Raw genomic sequence first — 27,674 nt, forward strand, 5'->3', positions numbered from 1 at the left:
ATTCAGGCCACTATCACCTCCCATTTATTCGACCATCAAGACTCTAAATTGATCTCTTTTCCTGTACAACTTATTCCCTCCAACCAACTATTCCCAAAATTCTGTTGAATTGTATTATACCCCGCTGGCCCCAAACCATCAGTGGCTCCCCCACTAACTATAATCACCAACCACTTGATAATCTATAGATGCTCCAATCTTACTTCATGGCTCTCCAATTCTATTTCTATCCTCTCTTTTTAAAATATGTCAAAATTCCCAACATAACTAAGCAATGGGCTGCATTTTTCACCCCAATCTCAGAATCCGGATGTCATTTTCAGCAAGTATAGCCTAAAGAAATACAAGCTCACAACCATCACTTCCTGTTCAAGGTCCTGAGCCTTCAAGATTCTTAGCAGTTTGATCCCAGTCTCTGCTTCTCTAACTTCATCTCCCAGGACTCCCCTCATGAAGCCCTGGTTCCAGCCAAAGTGGTCTCAGACCACTGCATTCTGCCCCATACGCTTCATGTGTTACCATAGTATTAATTATTCTCTATTAAATATTTCAGTACCTTCTTCCCTGCTGCTTCCATGAACCTCTTGTGAACCCTACTCAGAGAAGACTATCTTCCAATCTGTGTACAAGGCTCTCTCCTTTAAGTCTCATTACTGAACTCCTTGTCACTTATCACCAGCTTGCCTCTAGGACTCTTGTCTGACATTATCATACTGGTAGTGGTATATGTGCGTGTGTGTAAAGGAGAAAGACAGAGAGGGAGAGAGAGCACCAATTAGGATGCTTTCCTTACACTTTGGTATATTTTGCACCCACCTAAGTACTTCACACAGAAATAGTTGATAAATACTTGCTGATTAGCAGATTTAGGATTCATAAACAATGTCCTTTTTTGCTACTTTTAACAAAAGACTTCTGGAGCATTATAGAGGAGTAGAGTGAACCTAGTATTTGCAGATGAATCAATATGGGTGGCCCTTCAGTCAGGTATGCACATGTTGGTCTACACTGATGTTTGATGTGGCTCAGTAAGCTTGAGAATCAGAATTACTGGAATGGAGCGTGTATCACCTATCACGATGACAAATGTCAGTTCTGCTCTCAGCATGAGGCAGACTCACTGAGGCAGCCAAATCCTCTGGTTGGTGAACTGCCACAGTAAAACCCTCGGTCCTGATTTATCTAAAAAAGGACCTGTTTTGAATTTCTGTACATTGTAAGCTACACCAATAAGCATTCATAATGTGTGCATGTAAGTATAGGTTGAGTATGTGAAGAGGTGAGTGTTTTTGCAAGCAGCAATGTCACAAATAAAAATTATACAATTCAAAGTCTCATATGAAAGTTTGATTAAATCAGAATCAGTTAGCAATGGCTTATTTGCCAAATTAGCCCTGCTATCCATTTTTGTATGGTTTCCAAGCTAAGAATGCTTTTACATTTTTAAATAGTTGAAAACACCCTGGGCCTACAAATATCTTACTTTTCTATCTAAAATTATCTTCCTTATTATACCTTTAAATATAAAAAGATTAGCAACAAGGGAAAAAAAATGAAGATATAACATGAACCCAAGAATTTATTAACTAAGTAATTAGTTACTGGACTATCAAAGGTTGAATTTTTTTTTAAGTTTAATAATAGGAGAAATAAACTTCTTATCCCAGAAATTAGTTACACTATGGGTCTGTGGTTTGGAATGTTAAATTATCCATTTAAAACAGAAAGTCAATTTATATTTCTCAGAAGCAATTATGACTTAATTGCTGTTATCAACCTAATAAATTACTAGGTGATTTCCACAAACTGGTTATACACTCAAATTTCATGTCTGATGAAAGAATAATTGTATCAATATCCTGCAAGTATGAAAAGGAAATTGGTTCATTGGCCACAAGGGAAATGCATACACCTTGAGTGTAAACTCATCTATCTTTTTCTGTCTTTCTTTAAGCAGGCACATTAAAATGGGAAAGAAACAGTTTGTGTCTCACAGGAATAATGTGCAATATGTTAATTGCTTTTCAAATAACATACCATAGCTTGAAAAATATTCTTTGTGCCTAATGAGAATGTCATGTTCTCTTGTGAACTCTGGATTTTGATGTACATCTGTTGGAAACAATTTAAATTACATAGATTCTTTTTAGAACACTAGGAAACAGATACCTAAAAAGGTTTAAGGCAACCAAGATAATGAATGCCCACTGGAACATAACAATGTTCATGAAGACATGGAATATCTATTGTAGGAAATAGAGTGAATGGCAACAGTCCAGAAAGTTGAGAAGAAATTATAAGCAGATAAATCACAGCCACTAAGATCAAAACAGTGAGCATATTCATTTATGGATCCATTCAACAAACTTTTATTTCAGTTCTATGTGCTCAGGTCAGGTGCTCACCTGTGCTAACTGTGCAGATGAAAGTATAAATGAGACCTAGTCTCCAATCTCCTGGTGCTCACATTTGGAGACATAGAATATAGAGATATAGTAATAAGTTTAATATTAATACACACAAGTATAATAGTAACACAGAAGTAATAGTGGTTTAGATATTTAGAGAATTAAGGAAAGTTTAAAAAATAAACTACCTGGGTAAGGATGAATATATTACATTAAAAAATATGGAAGGAATTTCAGACAAAAAATATCATGAGAGGCAACATGTAAGTGAAACAGCAATTGTGTATCTGAAGAACAAACAATTATGGCAGAACATAGAATGGAAAGCAAGGAAAAGGAAGGTTAGAAATTAGAGAGGCAGTCAGGGGCCAATTGAAATGGTTCGATGTCATGCTAAGAACTTTAAAATTTATCCTGAAGATGGAATTTTGCTGATAAATAATGTGGAATACCTTATTTACATTTAGGAAAAGCTGGACAGACAGAAATGATGGAATATAGGGACAAAAATTTGGGAGAGGGGAGGGTACCCACTTAGGAAAATATTGCAATGATCCAGGCAAAACACATGGGCCTGAATAAACCAGTGGTCATAAAGATGAAGGTGAGAAGCCTAGGCAAGAATTGTAATAGGAACTGAATTGAGAGGATTTCAAGATGAACGGGAGAGGAGAGTGGATAAGACTTTTAGTTTTCTGGATTGAAGGACCACATTCTAAAAGATTGTATCTTTAGCTAAAACAAGAAATATAAGAAGAAAATTTAGGCTTGTTGGAGGGAAAAAACTAGATTTAGTCTGAACATTTTTTAGATGCTTAAAAGTCAACCAAGTTAATGTGTCACATTATGTGGCTAGACACAGGTCTGGAACTCAAGGGAGGTTGCCAGTAATGTGTAGGGTGCATGGGAGGCCCTTTAGTGGGAACTGGATGGTGTAAAGGACAAACTCTACAGAAAAGCTATATTTAGGTGGCAAGAAAGAAGACTGAGATATCATGGTCCAAGAGGCAAGAAAAAAATGAAGCAAAATGAAGTTATTCATGAAAGTCAAAGGGAAAATGACCTTGAAGGAAATAGTAGTTTGAGTATGCTTTAGGATGTCAAGGGTTACCTCAGAAGTTAAACCTACACATGTGGCAACCTTCTAAGGTCGGTGACTAAGTTTTCCAAAATTCAAGATGAAAGAAATGTTGATTTTAACTTAAGGGCTAAAGCACACAGCAAGTCAAAAATATTTTATTATTATAATTATTTTGTATTATTTTAAATTATTATCAATAATTTTGCATGATCAATATCTTCCTTCCTTCCTTAGATATAAATAAGTTCTGGCAGTAATTAAAAATCCCTTGGCTAGAGGCACCTGTATGGCTCAGTGGTTTAGCGTCTGCCTTTGGCTCAGGTCAGGATCCCAGAGTCCTGGGATAGAGTCCCACATCAGGTTCTTTTCACAGGGATCCTGCTTTTCCCTCTAATTGTGTCTCTGCCTTTCTGTATGTCTGTCATGAATAAATAAATAAGATCTTTAAGAAAAAATTCACAAACTTATATATATAAAAAACAAACAAAAAAACTTGGCGAAAATGACTGACTCATATGGCCTCATCTACTATCTAGCAGATATATCACTCATTTAGTCATTTAACAAATGTTTATTGAGAACTTACTAAGTACCAAGAAGGGTTAGCTACTAAATGTAAAATTGCTACCACAAAGTAGTTTTTTCTTTCTTTTTTTCCCCCCCATGGGACACAATTCAAAAACATAAGAATCTTTTTAAGATTTTATTTAAGTAGTCTCTACACCCAACGTGGGTCTCGAACCTACAACCTCAAGATCAAGAATTGCATGCTCCACTGACTGCCCCAAAAGGAAATGAATTATTAAAACACATGGAAAACGTGGACATCTACCACTTCTTTTAATGGTTCATGAAAACTCTACGTGGAAAGTTATGGGTTGGGGTTGCTTGAAAGACAAGAAAATTCTTGTTACTTTTGAGCCATCTGTTAAGAAAATCCAGCTCTGTTAACTTCGTTGTCTGCATAAATGCTATTTATCTAAATGTGTACCACTAATTGTTAGTTCGTTCCTCTTAGTCTCTGTTTGTTTAGGCTCTTTCAGTTTATCAATATTGCTATGTTCCTTTGGCCACTGAGACTCCTCTTGCTATACCCTATAGCTCTTCATCCAATGAAAGAATTAATGGCTCCACTCTCCTACCAGTTATCTGTTCTGCACATGGCACCTGTATAAGGGCCTGCATTACATGAGTTCAAACTATTAACAATGTACATAGTTTTGTCACAGCTATTAATCTGCTAGAATGTTCTGCTCCAGCCTGGTATCAGTTAACTGATGAGAAAAGTAGTCTTTCCTTACTATAATTTACAAGGCTGTGCAAAGCTTAATTAAGTAGGGCACATAGATGGAAAGTTACTTAGAAATTACAAAGGATCTTTCCACTTCCCTCTCAGTCCATTTCTGCACGCAGACACTCCCCGAGTGCTGATTTTAATTACTCCTTACATAGGAATGTAAACAGTGATCACTAAGGGATGACTATAATATATAGCAATTATTCTCAGGTAAAAGTAACCTATGAACAACTGATATTTGCATAATTACAAATGCACACTCATAAATGAAAACACAATAGACTTAAGAGGACAAAAAAACTGCAGAATTAGGATCACTGATATTAGGAAAAGAAATAAATGCGAGGGCAGCCCCGGTGGCTCAATGGTTTAGCGCCGCCTTCGGCCTAGGGCCTGATCCTGGGGATCCCGGATCAAGTCCCACGTCGGGCTCCCTGCATGGAGCCCGCTTCTCCCTCTGCCTGTGTCTCTGCCTCTCTCTCTGTGTGTCTCTCATGAATAAATAAATAAAATCTTAAAAAAAAAAAAAGAAATAGATGGGAAATCAAAGTTACTGGCAATGATTTGGGAAACAATTCCTTTGAAGGTTTTGGGTCTAAAACAGATACACAACGATCTATACATTATTTTCTAGCAGAGTTTTCACCAATAAAAAACAAATTAATTTGTTTTTTCAAGTGTGTGGCAATCTGACTACTGTGTGCTACTTATCTTTGATTGTGAATATCTAATATTGCAGAGTCTATTTTAAGAGATCGGCCAATATCAACTGAATTTACAACATAAAATTTGTTGTACAACATAAAATTTGATCAACCAGGAGCAGCAAATTTTGAAATTTAGTATCTAATGTTTAGCCAAAGAGGTGAATGTAGATTATTTTCCAAGAATAATTAAATTATAAAAAAAGTTTCTAATGTAGCAATTGAATAAAAACTATTTCTCACTAGCACCCAGGCTAATGTGTAGTTTTGCATCAACCACTCTACAATGTGGTTTTTTACAGGATTTCATTAATTCTCCTAACAAACCTCTAATGGTCACATTAGGCCCATGTTATCTATGGAGACATGGAAGCTCACAGACCTGCTCAGGCACCAGGAAAGGTAAAGAAGAAACCAACTAAGTCCCATTTGAAACACAAAGACCAATGGCTTCCTCTGCTTCCAGACCCATGAGCAACAGCTGATCTACCTGTACTGAACGGGGAGACCAGAAAGAACTTCAAATTTTCTTGTTAAGCAGAGCAGAAGAGAAGCATGAACACTTCTGGTTTTTAGAAAGACAACTTCAGTAGTGATGTGAGGAAATGGGTTGAGGAGGGATGGAAAGAAAACCACTTACTAGGCCACTGTCAAGAGGAGATTTGTCAGAACCATATCCCAATATCTTAACTACCAATCATAAGTGAAAAATGATCAAGTTGGGGGGGGGGCTGCAATGGAATTTTTTTCCTCAAGGAATTCCCAGTCATATCATCAAAGTAAGACTTGTATTATGACCATAATAAAACATGATGTAGGCTAACAAATGGGGGCAGCTAAGGTGCTTTGAAAATTTCAGTGTAAGAAGGAACTTTATTTTTTGTTCAACATTAGAGCTTCCCCAAAATAGAACAAGTAATTTCCTACAATGGTTTCCTCCCAATCATTTCTTGCAAAGACAGAAAATTCACCTACTAGGGATGCTGGAGTACAGACTTTCTATCTTATGGTATGTGAACATGATGGCTTCAAATATCTTTACCAGCTTTGAAGTTTTATAGAGCTATGAATAAAAAAAGGTCTTAGTAGTAAATTAGCTCCAGAAATGAATAGATTACATGAATTTCTCTCACTCTTACTCTTCAGAAATACCTAGTGCCTAATCATCAAAATGTCCCAAGTTTTCTTTGTTCACACCATCTAATTAAACATCACTTTCCCCCCACATTTTAAATGTTTCTTAAACTTTAAAAAATGCTCAAAAAGTAGTACTCAATATTATACCACGATCAACCAGGAACAAAACTTTTTTTAACACTAAAATTGAGAATAAGTGAGCATGGATTACTCCAAATTAGGTAACTGATTAACCATCTAGTTGCAAAGGCAATTTTTTTTTTCCCCACACATACTCTTACTGTGTAAAGACAGTATTTGGGGAGATTTTGTTGCACCTACATCCCTTCATTTAATAACCCTTTGGACTATGCAAAACTAGCAAATTTATAGGTGCTTTGGTGTCAACCCTTTTATAGATCTTTAATTCTTAGTAAAAACAAGGGAAAGAGTATCTGCTATTTGTTTAAGTACATATAGTTGCTATTTGTTTAAGTACATATAGTTAAGCTGATTTTACCCTTTAACAATTAAGGAATCTATGTATCTAAAGGAGAAAAAGTCAGAGAGAGAATACACATAAACACAGCAAATGGGGCAAAATATTAATAGGTGAAGTTAAAAGAACATAGAGGTATTCTTTAATATTTTTATATTTGCAGTATATCTCTGTAAACAGTTTTAAATTTCTCAAGTAAAATATATTCTTTTTAATTAAGGGATATTTGTGAAAGTATAAATTATAATGTATATATATGTATATACACACATATATATATACACATACACACACACACCCCAGATGTTTATATATAAGCATAAATTATAATGTGTATATGTGTGTGTGTATATGTATGTAACACCAGATGTTTATGGGGTTTTTTTTGGTTGTGGTGACTACAAGCATTTTTTCAATATTTCTTCCTAAAGTTTCTCATTCATGCAATATATACATTCAGGCTTATTGGGTATTATCACTGCATTTTTTTTTCACATTTACCTTACTGCAGGATAAGTAATTTCTTAGATACTAGAATGTTAATATTATGTCTGCCTTTGCCTTGTATCACTTTAGGTTTATTTTGCTGCTCCATATTTTAAAAGTGATTCTGGTGTGTAGGTTTGAAAGAATCTGAAAAGAAAACCAGCATGCATTCACAGGCCAAAGGGCTGCCACCACTCTGGAGGTTGGTGACAGATCAAGTACGTTATCTTTTCCAACCTAAGAGATCTACTTCAGATCTCCACAAATGTTATCTTTCTTCACATCTGTCATAGGACTCTGTCAAAAAAAAAAAAAAAAAAACTTTTCCCCTGGTTGATGTTTCTGTGCTATGCTATGCCAAACACAAGACTCTTTTGAGAAAATGTGGGATTTAAAAATCTGGATCATTCATTCAAGTCAATACATGCAAATATTCTTCACAATGATATTTGTTTTCAGGTACAAAAGATTCTTAACTCTTGTGCAAATCTGGTCAGTTTTGCTAGATTTGGAAAGTATCCTAGGGATCACTGCAGTCAGTTCAAACTTCCCAACTAAGAATTCATTTGGCCTTCCAAGTAACATGCATAAGCATCTCCTGGAAGAAATGAAGCTGTGGAATGTATTTAGAACAAAAAGAAAATAGAAGGAAAGATCTAAGCCTTTTTCTTATATAGAAAAAATTATGGTGATTCCTGGGGTTCAGCGATCGGTGGGGTGTGCCTGCACAGCTGTGGACGCCACAGGTTTTTGAAACATGAATCCTTCACTCTTCTTGACTGCCCTTTGCTTGGGAATAGCCTCAGCAGCTCCAAAACTTGATCAAAGCTAAATGCAATGGTACCAGTGGAAGGCAATGCACAGGAGATTATATGGCATGAATGAAGAAGGATGGAGGAGAGCAGTGTGGGAGAAGAATATGAAAATGATTGAACTGCATAATCGGGAATATAGCCAAGGGAAACATGGCTTCACAATGGCAATGAATGCCTTTGGTGACATGACCAATGAAGAATTCAGGCAGGTGATCAATGGCTTTCAAAACCAGAAGCACAAGAAAGGGAAAGTGTTCCAAGAACCTCTCTTTGCCGAGATCCCCAAATCTGTGGACTGGAGAGAGAAAGGCTATGTAACTCCTGTGAAGAATCAGGGTCAATGTGGTTCTTGTTGGGCTTTTAGTGCAACTGGTGCCCTCGAAGGACAGATGTTCTGGAAAACAGGCAACCTTGTGCCACTGAGTGAGCAGAACCTGGTGGACTGCTCTTAGGCTCAAGGCAATGAGGGCTGCAATGGTGGCCTGATGGATAACGCCTTCCAGTATGTTAAGGACAACAGATGCCTGGACTCAGAGGAATCTTATCCATATCTTGGAAGGGACACAGATACCTGTAACTACAAGCCTGAGTGTTCTGCTGCCCATGACAGTGGCTTCGTGGACCTCCCTCAACGGGAGAAGGCCCTAATGAAGGCAATGGCTACTCTAGGGTCTATCACTGTTGCTATTGATGCAGGCCATCAGTATTTCCAGTTCTACAAATCAAGCATTTATTTTGATCCAGACTGCAGCAGCAAAGATCTAGATCATGGTGTTCTGGTGGTTGGCTATGGCTTTGAAGGAACAGATTCAAATAATAAATTTGGATTGTCAAGAACAGTTGGAGTCCAGAATGGGGCTGGAATGGCTATGTAAAAATGGCCAAAGGCCAGAACAACCACTGTGGAATTACAGCAGCCAGCTATCCCACCGTGTGAGCTGATGGACCACAAGATTAGAGGACTTAAGGACAGCATATCTGGAGGAATTTTATCTTAAAACTGACCAAACCTTTATTGTGTAAGATAAGACACTTGAATCATTGAGGATCCAAGTTGTGATTTGAATTCTGTGACATTTTTATCAGGGCAAAACATTACTACTACTTTACTGTTATATATGGCTTTATAATGTTGAAGACTCATTACTTAATTCTAAGACTTTTGACTTCTCATTTTTTTCAAAGGATATATAAAACCTTAACTTTTTTTTTTAAACTTTACGTTTTGAAATAAATTTTAATTTAAAAAAAGAAAAAATTACGTACATTATGACAAAAGCTTATTTTTAAGATTTCCAAACATACGCCAAAATAATACCAAAGAAAATAATACCAAGATGATTATCAGTTTAGTAGCCTTCAATGATCAGAATAAACTTAAGTGTGAAGAAGGTTATAGAAGATGACAGAAGACATTTCAAACAGACAGATGCACATGTGTCTCATCCTTTCCGAGAACTGACTAAAGTACAAGCCTGGGAGATGAGAAGGTTGGCTCCAGAATTTCTTCATTGGATAGCTGTAGGAGATGCAAACTAGTAAAAGACGAGGACGATAGGACTGGACTCAAAACTGTACCGGCCAAACAAGCATATTCTTCTACTTAGATTGCACCATTATTTGGGGGTATCTTTAGGGACTTAGAGATCGAGAGGCTAGCACTTTCTGTACCATTCTTGGCCAATACCAGCGAAATGGAGACTCATAATCATACTTTGGCTATGAGAATAATTATTTGTGTCACTCTGAACTAAGTGTTTAGGTTCTCTGGAAATCACCTTCTGCATTCATGAATGGGGTTATATGGACTCAACAATAAAAGGAGGCTATTAGTAATCTTTGATTCTCTGCATCATCCAAGTATTAGAAATTCCCTCTGATTTATAAGTCTATGTTCTACTCTAGGGATATGGATCCATCCTGCTCCTCATCACAAAGGAGGGGTTTAATTCCGAAGGTTTTCAAGAGAGTACTAGTGATAGAAAAGCTGAACATTAAATGTAGGAATTAATGTATTTTCCATAAATAAATTAAAAAAAAAAAAAAAAAAGGGATCCCTGGGTGGCGCAGCGGTTTGGCGCCTGCCTTTGGCCCAGGGCGCGATCCTGGAGACCCGGGATCGAATCCCACATCAGGCTCCCGGTGCATGGAGCCTGCTTCTCCCTCTGCCTGTGTCTCTGCCTCTCTCTCTCTCTCTCTCTCTCTGTGACTATCATAAATAAATTTAAAAAAAAATAATAATGTCTTTTCACACTGTTTTTTCCTTATCTTTTGTATTAGGCTTTTTTTTTTTTTAATTTATTCATGAGAGACAGAGAGAGAGAGAGAGAGAGAGACAGACCCACAGACAAAGACACAGGCAGAGGGAGAAGCAGGCTCCATGCAGGGAGCCTGATGTGGGACTCGATCCTGGGTCCCCAGGATCAGGCCCTGGGCCGAAGGCGGCGCTAAACCACTGAGCCACCTGGGTTGCCCCTGTATTAGTGGCAAGTGTCATGTCTTGTTAATTAACTGTGGCAAAAAGATATCACTTGGGTAGAACATGTTGTTAAAAAGTAATTACACAAGGGATTCAATACAATTCAATTACACAAGGGATTCAATAACTCTACTACTATTTAGACAAAGAAAACAAACACTAATTTGAAACAATATATGCTCCCTTATGTTTACTGCAGCATTATTTACAATGGCCCAGATATGAAAGTAACATAAGTGTCCATCAATAGATGGATAAAGAAGATGTGGTATGTATGCATAAGTTTGTAAAGACATGCACACACATAAAATGGAATTTTACTCAGCCATAAACAGAATGAGATCCTGCCATTTACAACAATACAGACAGACACAGAGGGTGTCATGCTAAGTGGAATAAGTCAGGCAGAGAAAGACAACACTGTATGATTTCACTTATATGTGTTATCTAAAAAAACAAACCATCAAGAGACTCTTAGAGAGTACTGGTGCTTGCCAGAGGCAGAGGGTAGGAGGATAGGGCAAAACGGTAAAGGGAAGTGAGAGGTTCCATCTCCCGGCTTTAAGTCACAAGCATGAAAAGTACAGCAACAGGGAATACAGTAAGTGACACTGTAATAATGTACGGTGACAGAGGGTAACTATGCTTATTATGGGGAGCACTGTATAATGCATATAATGCACTATGTTGTATACTTCAAACTAATATAACATTGTGTATCAACTATATTTTTAAAAAATTTAAATTCGTTCTTGGGCCAGGTGGAAATTTAATCTATGCTTGGAATTTCTCCTGGGATGTAGAATTGTTTTTTATTTCAGGATTGCTTACATTTGGCCAAATCTTCCTTGGAAGCTATTATATATTAGGGTGTATATTAGGGTGTGTATATGGCCAAGGGAGAGAAAATGATTACTTTATCTGTAGCTACTGTCAAGGGATATTAATGACTTTTCAATCAGGAACCGCTCCCTAAGTCTTTTCTAGGGAATAGTTTCTATACTAACATTGGATGGAAGGTATCTTTTTGATATTTCTGTTAAGGGAGGCAAGGAGGAAAAGACAACTAGCGTTTATGAGTGCCTACCAAGGTTGAGGCACCTATGAATGTTCACCCCATGTAACTATTATCACCATCCTGATGAGTCAACGTTATTACTCCATTTTATAGCTAAAGAAGTAGAGGCATAGAGAGAAGAGGTTTATGGTCAGATTCAGACACAACCTTGTTCTGTTTGTCCTACGCTACACTGCCCCATTGTCCACAAGTATGACCACTGTAACTAAGATGACCAGCATGGGACCCAGTCATGCCCTCAGCGATATTGGCTGCCTGACAATTTTATTGCCACACATGCATCTGTGGGTAACCATTTCCCGTCAGCCTTACCTTAATGGACTCGTACAAAAAGAACAAAACAAAGTACCAGAGAACATTTGGAGAAATGAACAACAAAATTAAACAGGTTATAGTAAAGTTTCCAGAAAATACTGCTGGATAAGTTCAGGATATATATTAAAGAGTTTGGTTAATAAGAATTCAAAATTAGTGTTTTCAGTGGGAGGGGCAACATGATTACTTCACATTGGAATCAAACCAAATGCTATGAATGAGTACTGAAAACATCCCTGGTACCAGAACAGGGGGAGCACATGAAAGGAAAAGGTATGATGCTGAAGGACTAAGAAAAGGACTTCTAAGGTAAGAAATCATTAAAGAAGCTAAGACTGAGAAGATCAATATTTTATTTTTTTTATTTTTTAAAGAGTTTACATGTATGAGAGTGTGAGTGGGCAGGGGGAGGGGCAGAGTGAGAAAGAGAATCTCAAGGAGGATCTGTGCTTGAGCACTAAAATCATGATCTGAGCCGAAATTAAGAGCTGGATGCTCAACCAACTGAGCCTCTCACGGGTTCCAGATCAGTCTTTTAAACTATATTTTTTCATCACTAAATAATTCACTAGATAGAGTTCATTTGATTCCCAAGTTTTAAAGTATGTCTAAAAATTAAATGACAATCAAAATGATATTTGCCATCACGTGTTTAGACAATTTAGAATATGATACATCAATAATTATTTGCATTTAGTACTAATTATTTGAAATAAAGGTAAGCTCAGATGCACAGAACCTGCCAATATTCTCAAAGGAGAAAATTATTCTTGGAGGAAAAATATAGATTCTGATATTTTCTCTCACTAAAAGAAAAGAAGATTGAAAACAGTGATTCCAGTTAAAGACAACAGGGAGGCAAATAAGGATTTGAGTTGCAACTTCCAAATATTTCAAATCCTATTATTTTTTGCTCAATGAGTTTTTATAGCTCCATATTTACTAATTGAAATGTAGAAGAGAAAATTAAATTGTCCTGGGATATTTCCTTGAAGTAACTATTTCAAAAAATGACAAAAAAGTGAATGATACTATTGAAAACATTCCTAGGTTTATAACACCTTAACAAACTAAAGTTGCTTCAGACAAGAAGCTAACAAGAGGTGTCAATATCCCACAGTTAAGGTTTTTGGAGAGTAAATGAGGATATTGGATAAATGGATCCTGGGGAGCGATGTGGTATGGCTCAGGGAGCAAAGAATATGTTGTTGATGTTGGATGACCTGGTCCCACACTCAGCCAGCAGAACCACCTCAGCTCTACACCTTGACTAGAACTTCCCTTTCAACAAATTCATCTACCTTTCTATCCATCCTCACCACTTTCCCAAGGCTGTAGGTCTTTCAAAAAGGATTAATGCAACTTCCATTGCATGATTTTAGCATACAAAATGGTACCTTAAAAAAAAAAAAATGGTACCTTAAGCTGATTTAAAGTTCTGTGAAGGCAGACTATACCCTCCCCATATTGATATCATGAGTCTGGGCCCACAGTTTGTATTTAGGTTGTGCTAGATTTTACAGGTATTTAGAAACCCACTGGAGTGTTCTTGATGTTCTATTTGGCCACCAGATGTCAGTATATGATAAAGAATCCTGTAACACCACTGTTAGTTTCTAGCTAGAAAGGCTTAACAGGCCATTTTGAGGAGTTTTAATTTGCCCAAATAGAAAAGAACAGAAAAAATTTAGAGGCAGTCCATTGGGATAAAATATAGAGAAAAGCTGAGGATCACTGGACCCTACTATCCCTCAGTTATTGATACTATGTCCTATCAGAGGGGAAAATCTGTCTCTATTTTTTTTTTTAAGAAGCATGTCTAAGAGTTTGTTTCTAACAAGTAAAATGTGAGTTAGTAAGCACAAACTAATGAAAGCTCAATTACACATAAATAAACTAAATTAGGAAAATTCTAGATGTAGAATTTAGATTTAAAATGTTCAAAATATGTATCTACATGAATTATTAGGCTTCTAATAATCATACTGTTGGGTAATTGATTAAGAGCTAGAAAAAAAAACAGCACAAGGAAGTTATATCATACTAAAAATCAAATATCCCACAAACAACTGAAACTTCTTAAGCCTCCTTATTTGGAATTAGAAGAATTTTTGGCCTTTTTAATTAACTAAAGCTTGCTATATAAAATATTCAGTTTTGATATACAAAAATAAGAAGTCTAGTTCTCAAGGACTACTGATGCTCCTCCCTCACCATTGCTCCCAACCATCCACTCTTCCCATGCCTATTCCAACAATGGACTTAGGACATTGATAACCTCTCACCTTAACCATTCCCACTGCACTGCAGCTTTGTCCCTTTGGAATCATTCTACATACTGCAGCCAGGAGGAACTTTAATAACAAAAATTTGACCATTCATTCCTCTGCCTAGAGCACCAGCAACCTCTTTTTTTTCTAAGATTTTATTTATTTATTCATGAGAGACAGAGACATAGGCAGAGGGAGAAGCAGGCTCCATGCAGGGAGCCCGATGTGGGACTCAATCCTAGGTCCCCAGGGTCATGCCCTGGGCTGAAGGCGGAGCTAAACCACTGAGCCCCCCAGGCTGCCCCACCAGCAACTTCTTAATGTCAGGTTGAAGCTCAGTCCCTTTCAAGGCCTACAAAGCTCTCCAGGATCTTCCTCCAGCTTACCCACTTAGCCTGGTTTCTCCTCATTTCCTGGGTTCCAGAATGGGGTATTTTACTGAAGATTGCTTCTGCATGAAATGGTGTTCTGAGAAACACTCTCATTCACACTTTAGCATGTTAATTCCTACTCACACACCACCTCCTCACACATCACTCTTCTATTATTTCTCTGTCCCTAATCTTATCACACACACCCAGTAGGTTAGGTGCATACTATATATGTATATGCATGTCATATCATTTATGCATTACGGTAACTATAGCTGTTTACTAAGCATTTCTCCTTTATGCCTTGTAGCCCTTCATTCTTTTATCTCATTTGGCACACTGTAAAAGCTCTTACTGATCTTAGCTATCCTAGAGCTAAACCTTATTCCCAGGCTCAGAGATACCATCTCAGCAACCCAAGGTCACACTTTTTTTTTCCTTTTTTTTGAAATTTACAGAGCTTGGAATAGCTGCCATATACCACAATCGAAGTCCTGGGCTCTTCCCAATGTCCTGGGCTACTTCCAAAGGCCATTAAATGAGAACCATTTCATAGGAACATGGCAGAGATCATTAAAGAGTACTAATAAGGGCGCCTGGCTGGCTCAGTCAGCGCATATGACCCTTGATCTTGGGGTTGTGAACTCAAGCCCCATGTTGAACATACAGCTTACTTTTTTTTAAAAAAAGTACAAATACAGTATTGAAGAACATATATAACAACTATAAGCCTTGAAAAATACCGACATAAATTCAGACAGGCAGAAAGCTGCTGAATTTGCCTGTTCCATCTTTTTTAGTACCTGAATTAGGAATCCAGAATTTCTTTCCCGAAGCTAAAAGGTTCTGCTTACTGGCTTTCAATGTTATGCATTTGGCCTCCTGCTTGCTAATTGCTTTAGGATATAAGTTACATCTCGCATTTTCCTCATCAGTGTGTTTACAATATTTTGCCAGGGCTTTCTCCTTTCTTTTCTGTCCTCATTCTAATGCAATACAGAGGAAACATCCTGTTCCTAATCTACTCTGGGTGCTCCCAGATGTCTGCAGTCGAAGGACTTTGTAGAATGTCAAAGAAGGAGAGGAGATCTGGGGTAAGCCTCCTTGATAAATGACTATGCTGATTTCCACAGCAAAAGGGAGCGTTAGAATTGGGAAGGAACTCAACAAGATGCTCTGTGAAAATGTATTTCTCCAAGTAGGCATTCCATCTTGCCTGTTGTTGGAGAGATCATAAAACCCTTGCAGAATCCCTGAGCCAGCCGGAATTCTGGTTTGTGGCTCCTTGAGGAGCATCTAAGAATTAATCTCACTATTCAAAGCTGTAAGAGTGAAGTTCGGAGGAGGGTGTCAGTTGAAAACCTCTACTCCTGCAGCATAGATCTGAGGTCATGCATTTGGGCTTCTTACCTAAGATACCAGTACAGTACTCCAGGTTTCTACTGGACCTGCATTCCCACCTTGGATCCTAGAACCTAGGCCTGGGTTGTTCTTACTCTTGGGTGTCCAGAAACGGCCATGTCCCAGAAATGGGCTGGAGTCCTGGTATGAAGTGAGTTACCACCTGGACTCCTGTTTCTTAACTAGGTTCTTCCAACTAGAGCTTCTAGAATGTCTGTGCATACCTGGGACAAGCACAGTTAGAATAACCTTGGGACTGTGACCACTGTAGTGTGGAGATGCTCCCTAGGGCACAATTCTCCCATGGCTGCAGTTAGCCTCGGTCCCCTAACCTTGTCAGATGCAGAGTCCTGCTATCTCCATTGGTCTGTGATGCAGATGCCATATGATGCTTTATGCTCACCTTCCAATACTTCTATCCCCTGAATACTAGGTAGGCGGGAAAACTAAAATTAGATCAAGTAAATATATTTAAAGAGAAAGAAGCTGGTAGCAAAGGGAGGAACAGAAAACAAGAAACTAGAGGGAGGAGGGTATGAAAAATCAGGTAGAAATAGGAAAGGCAATTTATGTAGAGTTGGTAGGTCATGGTGACATGTCAGCTAGCTCAATATGGCTGAGGCCAGACTGTCTTACTCTTCAAGTACAGATGTTTAAATCTTGCAAATTCAAAGTAATACAAAAAAAAAAAAAGAATATGGTTAATACCATAAAGATTTCCTTTCTATTCCAAGGTTGAAGCAGTTGAGAACTAGAAAATAATAGCACATAGTTTTAGGGGTCTTTAAAGACTGAGACACAGTGCTACAGAGGAGGGACAGGAGTAGAGGTTAGATGATAAGGTTCAAAGAGGTAAGAACTAGTGAGGTCAAGACATGCAAGCAAGGACTGGGATTTTCTTAAAGAACTCTAAGGAAAATAGTTAAATATGAGAAAATGGTAAAAACAGTAGTCTTATGCTTTATTTTCTTTCTAGGCTGTAGCACAGAAATACATTTTTCTATAGACTGAGGGGATGGAACAAGTGGAGAAGAGACACTAAATGTACCAAAATTAAAAAAAAAAAAAAAAAAAAAAAGAATTACTAATCAAGCAAATGCCCAGGGCAAATGGGAAAAGTAAGAAAAGTTACAAGTAGAAAGCTTAAAGTTAGAGGACTCTATCTCTATCTTATCTATCTTTAATTATCTTATTTAAGAGAACATAAAAATTTTAAAAAGGGAAATAGCTATTAATTATAAAGACTGGGTCATGAATAGTGTTCATTTCCATTTTTTGAAAGTATCTTCACCTACAAAAGAAGCTTCAAAAAACAAGATACAGTATATGTTCTCTTTAAGATAGAAATTCTGTAGGGATAACTTTTAATTATCCTCTACCCTCCTGTTAAAAAGTTTTCTGGCAATCAAAATTGACATTATAACAGGATTTACTTCTGAGTAGTCATTATATTTTTTAAAAATTCTTTTTAGTATTCCTTAGTAGTTTCACTAGATAAAATTAACCACCTGGAGCTGCCACATTTTAAACGGAGACTGATTTTTCTATTGATTAGTGATCATTTTCTTTTTGCTGTTTTATCATTAGAGACTCTCTTGACGGTTTCAAGTTGTTAAAAATACTGTGTTTTTTTCTTCATTCTTTTGCTTCATGAATCACTACATCAACTATTCATGTAGGCAGAATAATAGTGCCAGAAAATAGGTCACCATGCATTGAGCCATAATTCTAACTACCAGATAGAAAAATCAGTCCTGTAACTTTATATAAGTTAATGTAAAAATACTAATTTTTACCTTGTTCTTAGTCAACCATCAAACTTTAAGTCACTTCTGCATCCTATCTTCCATAAAACTGAGTTTGGTACACTGGCAACTAATATGAAATGTGTTTCACATTCAACATGAGAGCATGCTAGCCATGCTGATGATGAAACTGTATATTTCTACATTTCTTCTCACTTCAGGATCTCAAACATTCTTTGCTTTTTAAAATCTCCATCGCATTGGCAAGCCATTAAACCAAACATCAGGAAGGGATATTGCCAGAAAAACAAGTCACAGGAAGTTTGAATGAGTTTCCCACCCAATGTGGTATTGATTTGTTTAATATCTGAAAATAGCATTTAGGATTCAAGACAGATGTCTGAATTCTAAACCAATTTCAAGTCAATATGCCTAGGGAATAAAAAAAAAACCCAAAGTATTCATTATGCAACTACAGAACAGAAATGTATAATTCTGTGACAAAGAGAAGGAGAACATTATTTTTAGTGAGAGAATTTCCAATATCATGAAGGACTATGTAGGTTTGCTGATATCAAATAATAGAAAATTTACAAATGGATATTTACCTACTATCTTGTCATATTCAATAATACTTTATTAGCATTACTACTTTTGAGAGAGTATTAAAACTTCATTTACTAAATTTTTAGGGAACCACACCAAATGGAATTACTATCTATAAATTACCAATTTACATGGCTCTACATGTTGATTTTTGTCAACCAATACATTTAATAATGAAATATTACTTGGTTAATATATTTAGCTAATATATAATTATTTAACATATACTTAGCATAAGAAAAATTATTTAGTATAATAAAATAGAGTAGTTAATATGCCATGTTCTATAAAAAAAAGTTATATTCATGTATTTCCTTCCCAAAACCGTATTCGTCTAGTGTATTGCTACAGTTATAAAACACAAAAAACAAAAAAACACCAGTTGAAAGTTTAATATATGTCAACATACTTTGTGAACAGATTTTTCCCACATGGCCTTAAGTTATAGTTTAGTTTATAGTCCAAAGCTCATACTACAATGATGCCTTGATTGTTAAGTTCATTTTGAGCAAAAGCGCTCATTGAGGCGATTCTAGATACACAGAAGGGAAAGCTGGAGTCCTCTCACTTGGGCAGAAGGTGGCAGCAGCTGAAGGGTCTGTCTTTCAAGGGTGTTCTTTGTATGCTATGCTTCTACTCTATTACTAGGTCCTCATGGGTTTTATTTACTTTTTGACTGATTATAAAAAAAGCATTTGTGTCAAAATCTGACTAAATAATCCACCTTTTAACACATTTTAAAAAATACCATTTCATAAAGTAATTTTGTATTTGAGATTGTTTTGCAACTTTCTATTCTGTTTAACTGATTAGGCATTTTTTGGTCTAATGCACACTTTTAAAATTAATGTAGCATTATAATGTTTTAATATCTGAGTACAACACCTGCTCATTTTCATTTCCTTAATATTTGGGCTTTTTCACTCTTATTCCAGAAAGAAACTTTTATCATCACTCTGTCAGGTTGCAAAAGAACTCAGAATTTTTATCAGGATTGTCTAACCATTATAAAAATTAGAGTCAATAGTTTTCCTACCCAGGATCAGGTCATCATTTGCCTAAAAGTACAACTTACTACTCAGTGATTTTTTTTTCCCCTTTGGTCCTCCACATTTGTATCAGGATTATTTCTAATATAGGAAGTAAATTAAGGAATAAAATAAAGCCAACAAATTATTGTTCATTTTTGTCAATAGGATCTATTTTTCTTCTACACTTTTGCACTTGGGAAATCTATTGTCTTCTGTTATGCTTATTTTAAAACTGATAACCTTACTGAACTCTATTAGTTCCAATGGATTTTCAGTTGTCTCCTAAAGCTTTGTGAATTACATTTTAAGCCCCAATTTCTGCTGTAAATGCTTTAAATTATATTTAATTATTACAAAAAAACCTAGTGAACAGTATACAGTCTAAGCTATATATATTTTGACTAACAAAAAAGAGGAGACCCCTGTGAAAACTGCAAATGGCTATCTGAATTGTTATAATTATTCCTCCATTGTATCTCACAGCTTTATGTCTTTAGCAATCACTGTTTTGTTCCTGATCTGCTTTGCTAGTCAGTCATCCCCTGCCAAAAATTCATGTCAACAGATCCAAAAGCAAGCTCATCATCTTTCTCCATAGCTGTTAAGCAATCTATTTTTCTCTTATGAATTCCTGTAATAAGTGTTTTATCACTTAAAAGGTATTTAACACATTTTACTTTCCCATTTCCCTACAGGAAAATACAATCCGTGAAAACAGATACAGATTATTTTAAATCTTGGGCACCTGGGTACCTCAGTCGGCTAAGCATCTGTCTTTGGCTCAGATCATGATCCCAGGGTCCTGGGATTGAACCCCATATTGGACTCCCTCCTCAGTGGGGAGCCTACTTCTCCCTCTCTTATTCCCCCTGCTTGTGTTCTCTCTCCTGTCATATAAATAAATAGAATCTTTAAAGAAAAAAAGATTCTTTTAAATCTTGGTAGCTCTCACAACACATGTAGGCTCTCACACTGAATACAGGATGAACTCAGATGAATTCCAGCTTCCTATAGGTGGGCCTATATCCTGACCCAAGGAAAGTAAGGGGTATTAATTACATGCATCCCTCTCATTCACTTTGACGCCATCCTCCCATTGTTTCCCTCATTGAGACACAACCCCAGAAAGAGCGGGTGCAGAATGTGGGTCATTCATGGGTTCAACATGGGGTGCTACCCAGAGGAGCTGATTCTAGAGAGACAAGGATCCCATGTGGGATCAGAGGACAACAGAGTATGTCATAGATTTAAAAGGAAGACACTGAAGAAGATACTTCACCCAGTGTAACATAGAGGCAATCTAAACCTACACTGCCTATGACATTAGTCCTTTTAATCATCCACATGATGAACTGTCGCAAAAATAACTAGTGGTATTAATATTAAAGGTATTAAATAACTAGTGGTAAACTAAGAGTTTACAGGGTTTCTGCTTGTATAAGATCAGGTCCTCTTAAACACAGTTGTAAGATTCTTAAAATACAAGAAAACTAGGCTCTGCCCCTACGCTGGATTCCTAATAACAAACACATTATGTAGTTCACCTTATTATCACAAGCCTTGAAGAAGGGTAAATCCATGTATACTATTGTGGCCCTTCATCCCCCAAATAATTTCTTTCAATGCAAGTGTATACTCCTCTGTGTGCATCACTGGGATACTTACATCAAACTCATTCAGAGCTGCAGCCAACTCGCCGATGCCTGTGTGGCCTTTGGCTTCATCAGTGGGCGAGGTAGCTTGAGCAGCATTGGAGATGCCAGCAATGGCCTCCTGGACTTGTTTAAATACATAATCTCGATTGGCTCTCGTGGCAGCAACATCCGGGTGGCGGAGAAATGCTTGGGAGGCTGTGTACAGCATCGTGGCATTTTTCTTCAGAGCCCCTCGGGCAGCTGCCATCTCATCCCGACAGTGAGGGTCCTTCAGCTCCTGTGCACGCAAAATAGGAAACTTGTCACATCCACAAAGGTTGCCACAGAAGCATTTGTTCTAGAACTCAGAGTCACAAACTAAGTTTTATAAACCATACTGAGTTTTATAAACTATCTATTCTCCCCCGTGCTTACTCTAGATGCCAGGACTTTGCATATAATATTCTTTCTGTATGAGATACCTGAATACCCCTCCTCTACCTACCCTTTCACCTGACATGGCCCATCCTCTTGGAGCATACTCCATCCAGTTTCCTAAGCTATACTCCCTTCTATCTGCTCCCACAAGCCCGTATCCCCTCCTTTCATCAAAATTTATTATACTTTATTGCATTTACTTGAACACGTTTCCCTCCTGTATTTTGTCTACTGATAGCAGGAAGCCTTGTCTATCTTGCTTAGCAGCTCTTAACTCATTAGCAGTGTTTGGCTCATAAAAGGCACTCAAATATGGTTGGGAAAAATGTAAAAACCAAGCTACCTTGTCAGTAGCTTGGTGGAACAGTGTTTGTTCTCAGCAGATAGAAAACCCAAACTTTAGTCTCTGCTACTGCTTGCCTCCCTATTCAATTACAATTACAAACATTGGCAATCAGACTCTTCTGAGTTTTGCTTAGTCCATCACTGCCTCTTCATTATCATTTCTGGAATAGTTTTTTTTTTTTTTTTTTTTTTTTTTTAAAGATACTTTTAATGGCAGCTCAGTCATTGAGTTTAGGGAATAAAAAAAGACCAAAGATGATTTGTCTTCCTAGTTTTGGCTGTCAAAATACCACCAGTGGGGAGTCTTTTGATCTTCAGCTTTAAAGAATATTGTTAAGAAATGTTCACATCATTTATGGAAATGTTAAAGACGGTGCTGCTCTCTGACACTATGTAGGATTGCCAGCTGAGGAAAAATCTCAGAATTTTTTTTCCAGCTTCAAATTATCATTAAACCACTGGGGTTCAATTTCTATTTGTTCATTCAGTCTGTAGTACATAAACGGCTTGGCATCAATGACATCCTCTCTTTTATTGGTCAAAATAATCATCAGAGAGGCACATTATATTTTTTATCTAGGACTGTAAAGACAAATTGACACTAAGTAACAATTAACTGAACCAACTGTCCTTTTTTGTTTATGTACTAACAAATTCATGCCAGTCAACGTAATTTCTTTTCTTTTTTTAAGATTTTATTTATTTATTCATAGACACACAGAGAGAGAGGCAGAGACACAGGCAGAGGTAGAAGCAGGCTCCATGCAGGGAACCCGAAGTGGGACTCGATCCCGGGTCTCCAGGATCACACCCTAGGCTGCAGGCAGTGCTAAACCGCTGTGCCACCAGGGCTGCCCTCAACGTGATTTCTAATTTGGGGTTATTTTTAGTCTTGGCATGAACACAAATAGGCAACCAACACCCGAGTGTGTTCTATATGCTAGGCAATAATCTAGGCACTGAAAGTAAGTTTCTCCTGACTAGTAATGAAGGGCCTTTTTAACTTCCAGAACAGAGGTCTGGAAAGTGCATATGTTACTTTATACTATACTTATAAAAAAAATCTAAACGTGGAAGTGAGAGATGGATGGAGTCTCTCCATACAAATATTTGAGGAAAGATTTGTTAATTACATAAAAAACCTGCAAACAATCTAAATGTTGAATTATGAATTTGTTAAGTTAATGACTGAAGCATCTATTTGATAGACTGTGGATATAATAGTTTTCAATAAAAATAGATAATATTTACAAGACAAATGAAAAAGCAGAACACAATATGCCTATTTATATACAAAGTAGGATTATAAGTAGAGTATGAAGATAAATAACTAAAAGGCATTATACCAAAATTGCACCATTTTTTCCCCTGAGTGGTAGAGTGTTAAGTGTGTTTTTCCTCCTTCCAATTCTATTTTTTTCCCTAAATTTTCTTGGAAGTGTCTAGCAGTTAATTAAAAACAAGGTATTAATGAAATAAATTATATGTGTGGGTATTATATAAATATATCATACATTCCCATTGATTTTAATACCCAGCTATATATACTGATGACTGGTGTTTCCATCTCCAACCCACATCTCTCTTCTATTTGACATTTGTACATGGATAGCTCACAAGCATCTCAAAAGTCAATGTATCTAAATATGAAATCTTAATTTCCATACCCAACTGACCCAGTTTTCTCCATCTCTATAAATTCACCATCTACCCATTTGCTCAAACCAGAACCTTAGAACTCAACTGGTTGTTGCCACTTTCTAACCTGACACATCTAATTTAACATCAGGTCTATTTTCAAAATAAATCTTCTTCATTTCCACCACTACCAACTCATCAAGACCATCTCTTACCTAGACATCAGCCCCTCCCAACTATAGCTGCTCTCTACTCTTCTACTCTCCTTTGTTCAGCATATCTAAAATATTAAAATGTAAATTTGAGACCCTGATGCCATACTTTGAACTATTCAAATACTACCCACCCACTTAAAATCCAAAAATTAAAAAAAAAAAAAAATCCAAAAATTTTCCATGACTGAATTTCTAGGCCCCTACCTTTCTTGCCAATTGTCCTTTCGGTTCACTAGGATCAAGATTCAATTTTTTTCTTTTTTCTCTTCAGCTGTTTAAATAAGCTACGTAGTTTTTTGGTCTCACATATGTGCTTCAGAGTAACTTCACTCCACCCATCTTATATTTTGGACTATTACACAAGATTCCACTTGAATTCTGCTAATTACAAAATACTTAAATATCATCATCTAAAATCACATCTCTGTCTCTTACACAAAAAAGTATTGTAAGCTTTTTAGGGGCAGGAACTAGATCTTCGTCAAATTTATAGTACCAGTATTCCTTCAACGTGTCAGAGATGAACACTCAACACATGTTTGTTGAATGGAACTTTCTTATTGGTCATAAACAATCTTAAGGCGCTAGGAATTGCCCCCAAATGTTGAATTCTAGGAACAGTCAAGAGGATGGGTGGAAAGGATTTTAACTGACCCCTCCACATTTGAAGAGGTTTTTTCCCTAGGGAAAAAATAAAAAAAAACATACCCTTGAGAACAAAACTCTAATGGTACTTAATGTGTAGAGCTGCTATCTTTAAAGGGAGACACAAGATCCCATGTGAGCCACCTTCATCAAAGTAACTCACACTCACCTGTGTTATATCCTATACCCGCCCCCCCCACCCCCGCCATTTCTCTTTCTGCCTTTCCTTGATTTTATTTGCATTGTCTTCCTGGCTTTCATAAAGGTTTCACTCAACATGCTGCATATGCATTGTGGGGTCTATGGGGCTAGGAAATAAAAAGTAAGGCAAGTAAAGAGGTGGTGTTCAGAGAGCATCCATAGCACCACACAAAAGTTTGCTATTTTTTTTTTTCAACTGGGGAGTTTTTCCTACAGTGGAAAAAAGGTTAGAATGGTCCCCATCAGTCAGACAGGAGGCCAGTGACCTATTCTAGGTAGGCAGGGGCCCGAGAGTACCCCAGGGTCCACAATGATATGAAAACTGGCCGATGTAGGACACAGCCTTTTTTGATCATAGGTTCTGAAAGCATTTGATACTTTGATAGCCAGCAGATGAGGCTGATCTGTTGTTCAGGCCTGTAAAGCTAGGAAGTTACTTAAACATACATTTTCCAAAACTTCTCCCACCTGTTGTCTTCTTGCTGCTACATAGTTAAGTTTCACCATTTCTTTCCCAAACTCTTTAAAGCGATTTGCAAGGTCTTGCTCATTTGTAGCATTTTTGACAGCTTCCAGGGCCTCTTCCACCTGAGGTAATAAGAAACACTTATAAATGGATAGAATTGAAATATTAAACACATTGGAAATTGTAATTTGTAAAAAAATAAACAATTAGTATTTAAATAAAATAGAAGTACCCCTGATATGCATTTATAATCAGAATATTTATTCATGATACACAGAATACTTTGTACCTGGGAGACAGCTGCAGAACACTTGGAGCATTCGAACTATATTGAACTATTTTACTGGGTTATGATTCTGATAAGGAATACAGACTTCTAACTTCAAGTAGAAACATACAGGAAAATAGATCCAAGAAGAAAATATGGAATTTGAAAACAAATTCTAGAAATCTTCGGAGGAGAAAGTGCTTCAACAAAATCTGAAGGAACTCCTATAAATTTGAGCACACTTGAATCTGTAACCACACTTCTTGTCAACACCTCGGGAGGCCAGAACTAAAGGGACTGTACTTGTAAGCTGAGTCTACACCTCGCCATCCACTATAAAGAGGAGCTACTGAATCTGGAAAAAGCAAGAGAATTTGAAGTTTTGTTGCAGCTGAAGGTGGCATCAAGCACACCTTCCTAATGATGTGTCCTGCTTCCAAATTCCTGCCAACTGTGTCCTGAAACTTTTCCAGAGAGACCCTGGACTTCAGTTATGAATTTCACTAAGAAGTCCTTTATGAATGACTTGAGGAATGGGAGGTACTAAGCTCTCCTCTCCAGAATGATTTTAACTTTAACACGGTGAAGATTTCCACAGTTGGCAATGATTTAAGACTATAACACCTGTGGCCTCAATTAAAATTAAGATATTATGAAGTAACCGACTACATCATTGTCAGTCACGCTGCATTATTGTAGGAACAATTTTATCAGAGGAAATAACCAAGAACAAAACTTGAGTGAATAAGACACAGACAGGTGTTTGCAAAATCAAAAGTTCTTCTATATGAAAAGGGAGCCTAGTAGAGAGGCTTCCACTAGTGCAGGCTTTTGATAGAATAGAAAAAAGAACAGGCAGCTTAGAAACAGTAATGTGAAATGCAGAAAATGGGGGCCTACCACAGAATTCTGATTAGTTCTTGTAGTTTGAGGCAAATCAAAAGAAAACATACAGGGAGTTCTTTGTTTGCCAATGTAGAAAGCCACAAGTATCACTGGAAAAAGGACTGTTGTGTGTAAGGATGCTTTTTTAGAGACTCAAATCAAGTTACATTTTATGGTATGGAACGGGCCATATAAAGCATTTTCATAGTTTAATTAGAATATCATACCTCAAACTCTTTAAAACAACTAATCAGTAATGTCTCGCTTCCTAAATAGATTTATAATTATCTTAACATGGCTATCAACAGCATCACTGAGAGGACAGCTCTTGGCAGTAAATTTGTTCCTGCTGCTTATTTAAACTGTAAATCTTTCCTGAGGACATAAAAACTGGTTCCAGGGAAGAGCAAAATAATTATCTCTGAGGGAGCTAAATCTTGGATTTGTTCTAATATATATAAAAACTGTCTTCTTACCCATTATTAATCAGACCACTTTGGAGTATTGTGTTACACCTAACATTTTTTTCATTGGTTTTCTTTGAAGAATCCAGATGCTAGGTTGAATTTATGTTTCTAATTCAATCAAGTTTTTGTTTTTTTTGAGAAACACCAATGATGGAGTCTGTCTGTGTAAAGGTCGACTTAGCCATACTTAGAGTTTTAATCTAGAAGGATCTAAGAGGTCACCTAGTAGAAAGTTCTCACCATAGAAACATGGAAGAAATGGGCCCAAAGTTGGGTGGGGGGGGCGGGCAGTGAGAGAAGACAAATGGGATTGCTAAAGGGATATGAAGGTGAGAAAGAGAGTCACCAGGCACTTTTGATTTTTATATTCATTTGGACTTCTCAAGCTTTTATTTTTGAATAGAGCCAAAAATCTTTTTCTTTCTGGGTGTCTGGGTTAAAGGAAGTTGACTCCATATAAGCCAAACAAACACCGTAGAAAGCAGTTCTTTTACAGAAGAAGAGCCTGGGCCACTTTTCCCAAAAACTTTCTCTACCTCTCTGCACCCCACAGTGTTAGATCTAAGTCAGTATGTGTGAGGAGGGCCGTGAGTCAGGCTGCTCTTGTCTGAACCCCAGCTATGCCATTTGTCTGCCTTGTGATCCATGTAAGCCATCCATACCATGGCTATGTATCATTGGCCTAACGATCCTAATTCAACTGGGACAGACTGACCTCATTCCAGGGTCCTAGTAAGGATATTGAGTTGAGAGGATTTTAAGCGACATTG

At 37.1% G+C, this 27,674-nt stretch overlaps 1 protein-coding gene and 1 pseudogene across 7 annotated transcripts in view; one reads left to right on the forward strand and one right to left on the reverse strand.

Annotated features, from left to right (window-relative positions):
• CTNNA2 (catenin alpha 2) overlaps positions 1-27,674 on the reverse strand; it is a 1,086,013-nt gene that overhangs the window by 723,945 nt on the left and 334,394 nt on the right. For all 7 annotated transcript variants that reach the window (XM_025453745.3, XM_025453746.3, XM_025453748.3 and 4 more), the window contains 2 exons: positions 25,287-25,406; positions 21,368-21,634 (listed from right to left, as the gene is read on the reverse strand). In XM_025453745.3, the coding sequence (XP_025309530.1) occupies positions 21,368-21,634; positions 25,287-25,406 (387 nt within the window). The remainder of the gene's footprint in view (positions 1-21,367; positions 21,635-25,286; positions 25,407-27,674) is intronic.
• LOC112664285 (procathepsin L-like) lies at positions 8,342-9,343 on the forward strand (annotated as a pseudogene).

The sequence above is a fragment of the Canis lupus genome, chromosome 17, assembly GCF_003254725.2.
Source record: "Canis lupus dingo isolate Sandy chromosome 17, ASM325472v2, whole genome shotgun sequence".
Classification (NCBI taxonomy): Eukaryota; Metazoa; Chordata; class Mammalia; order Carnivora; family Canidae; genus Canis; species Canis lupus.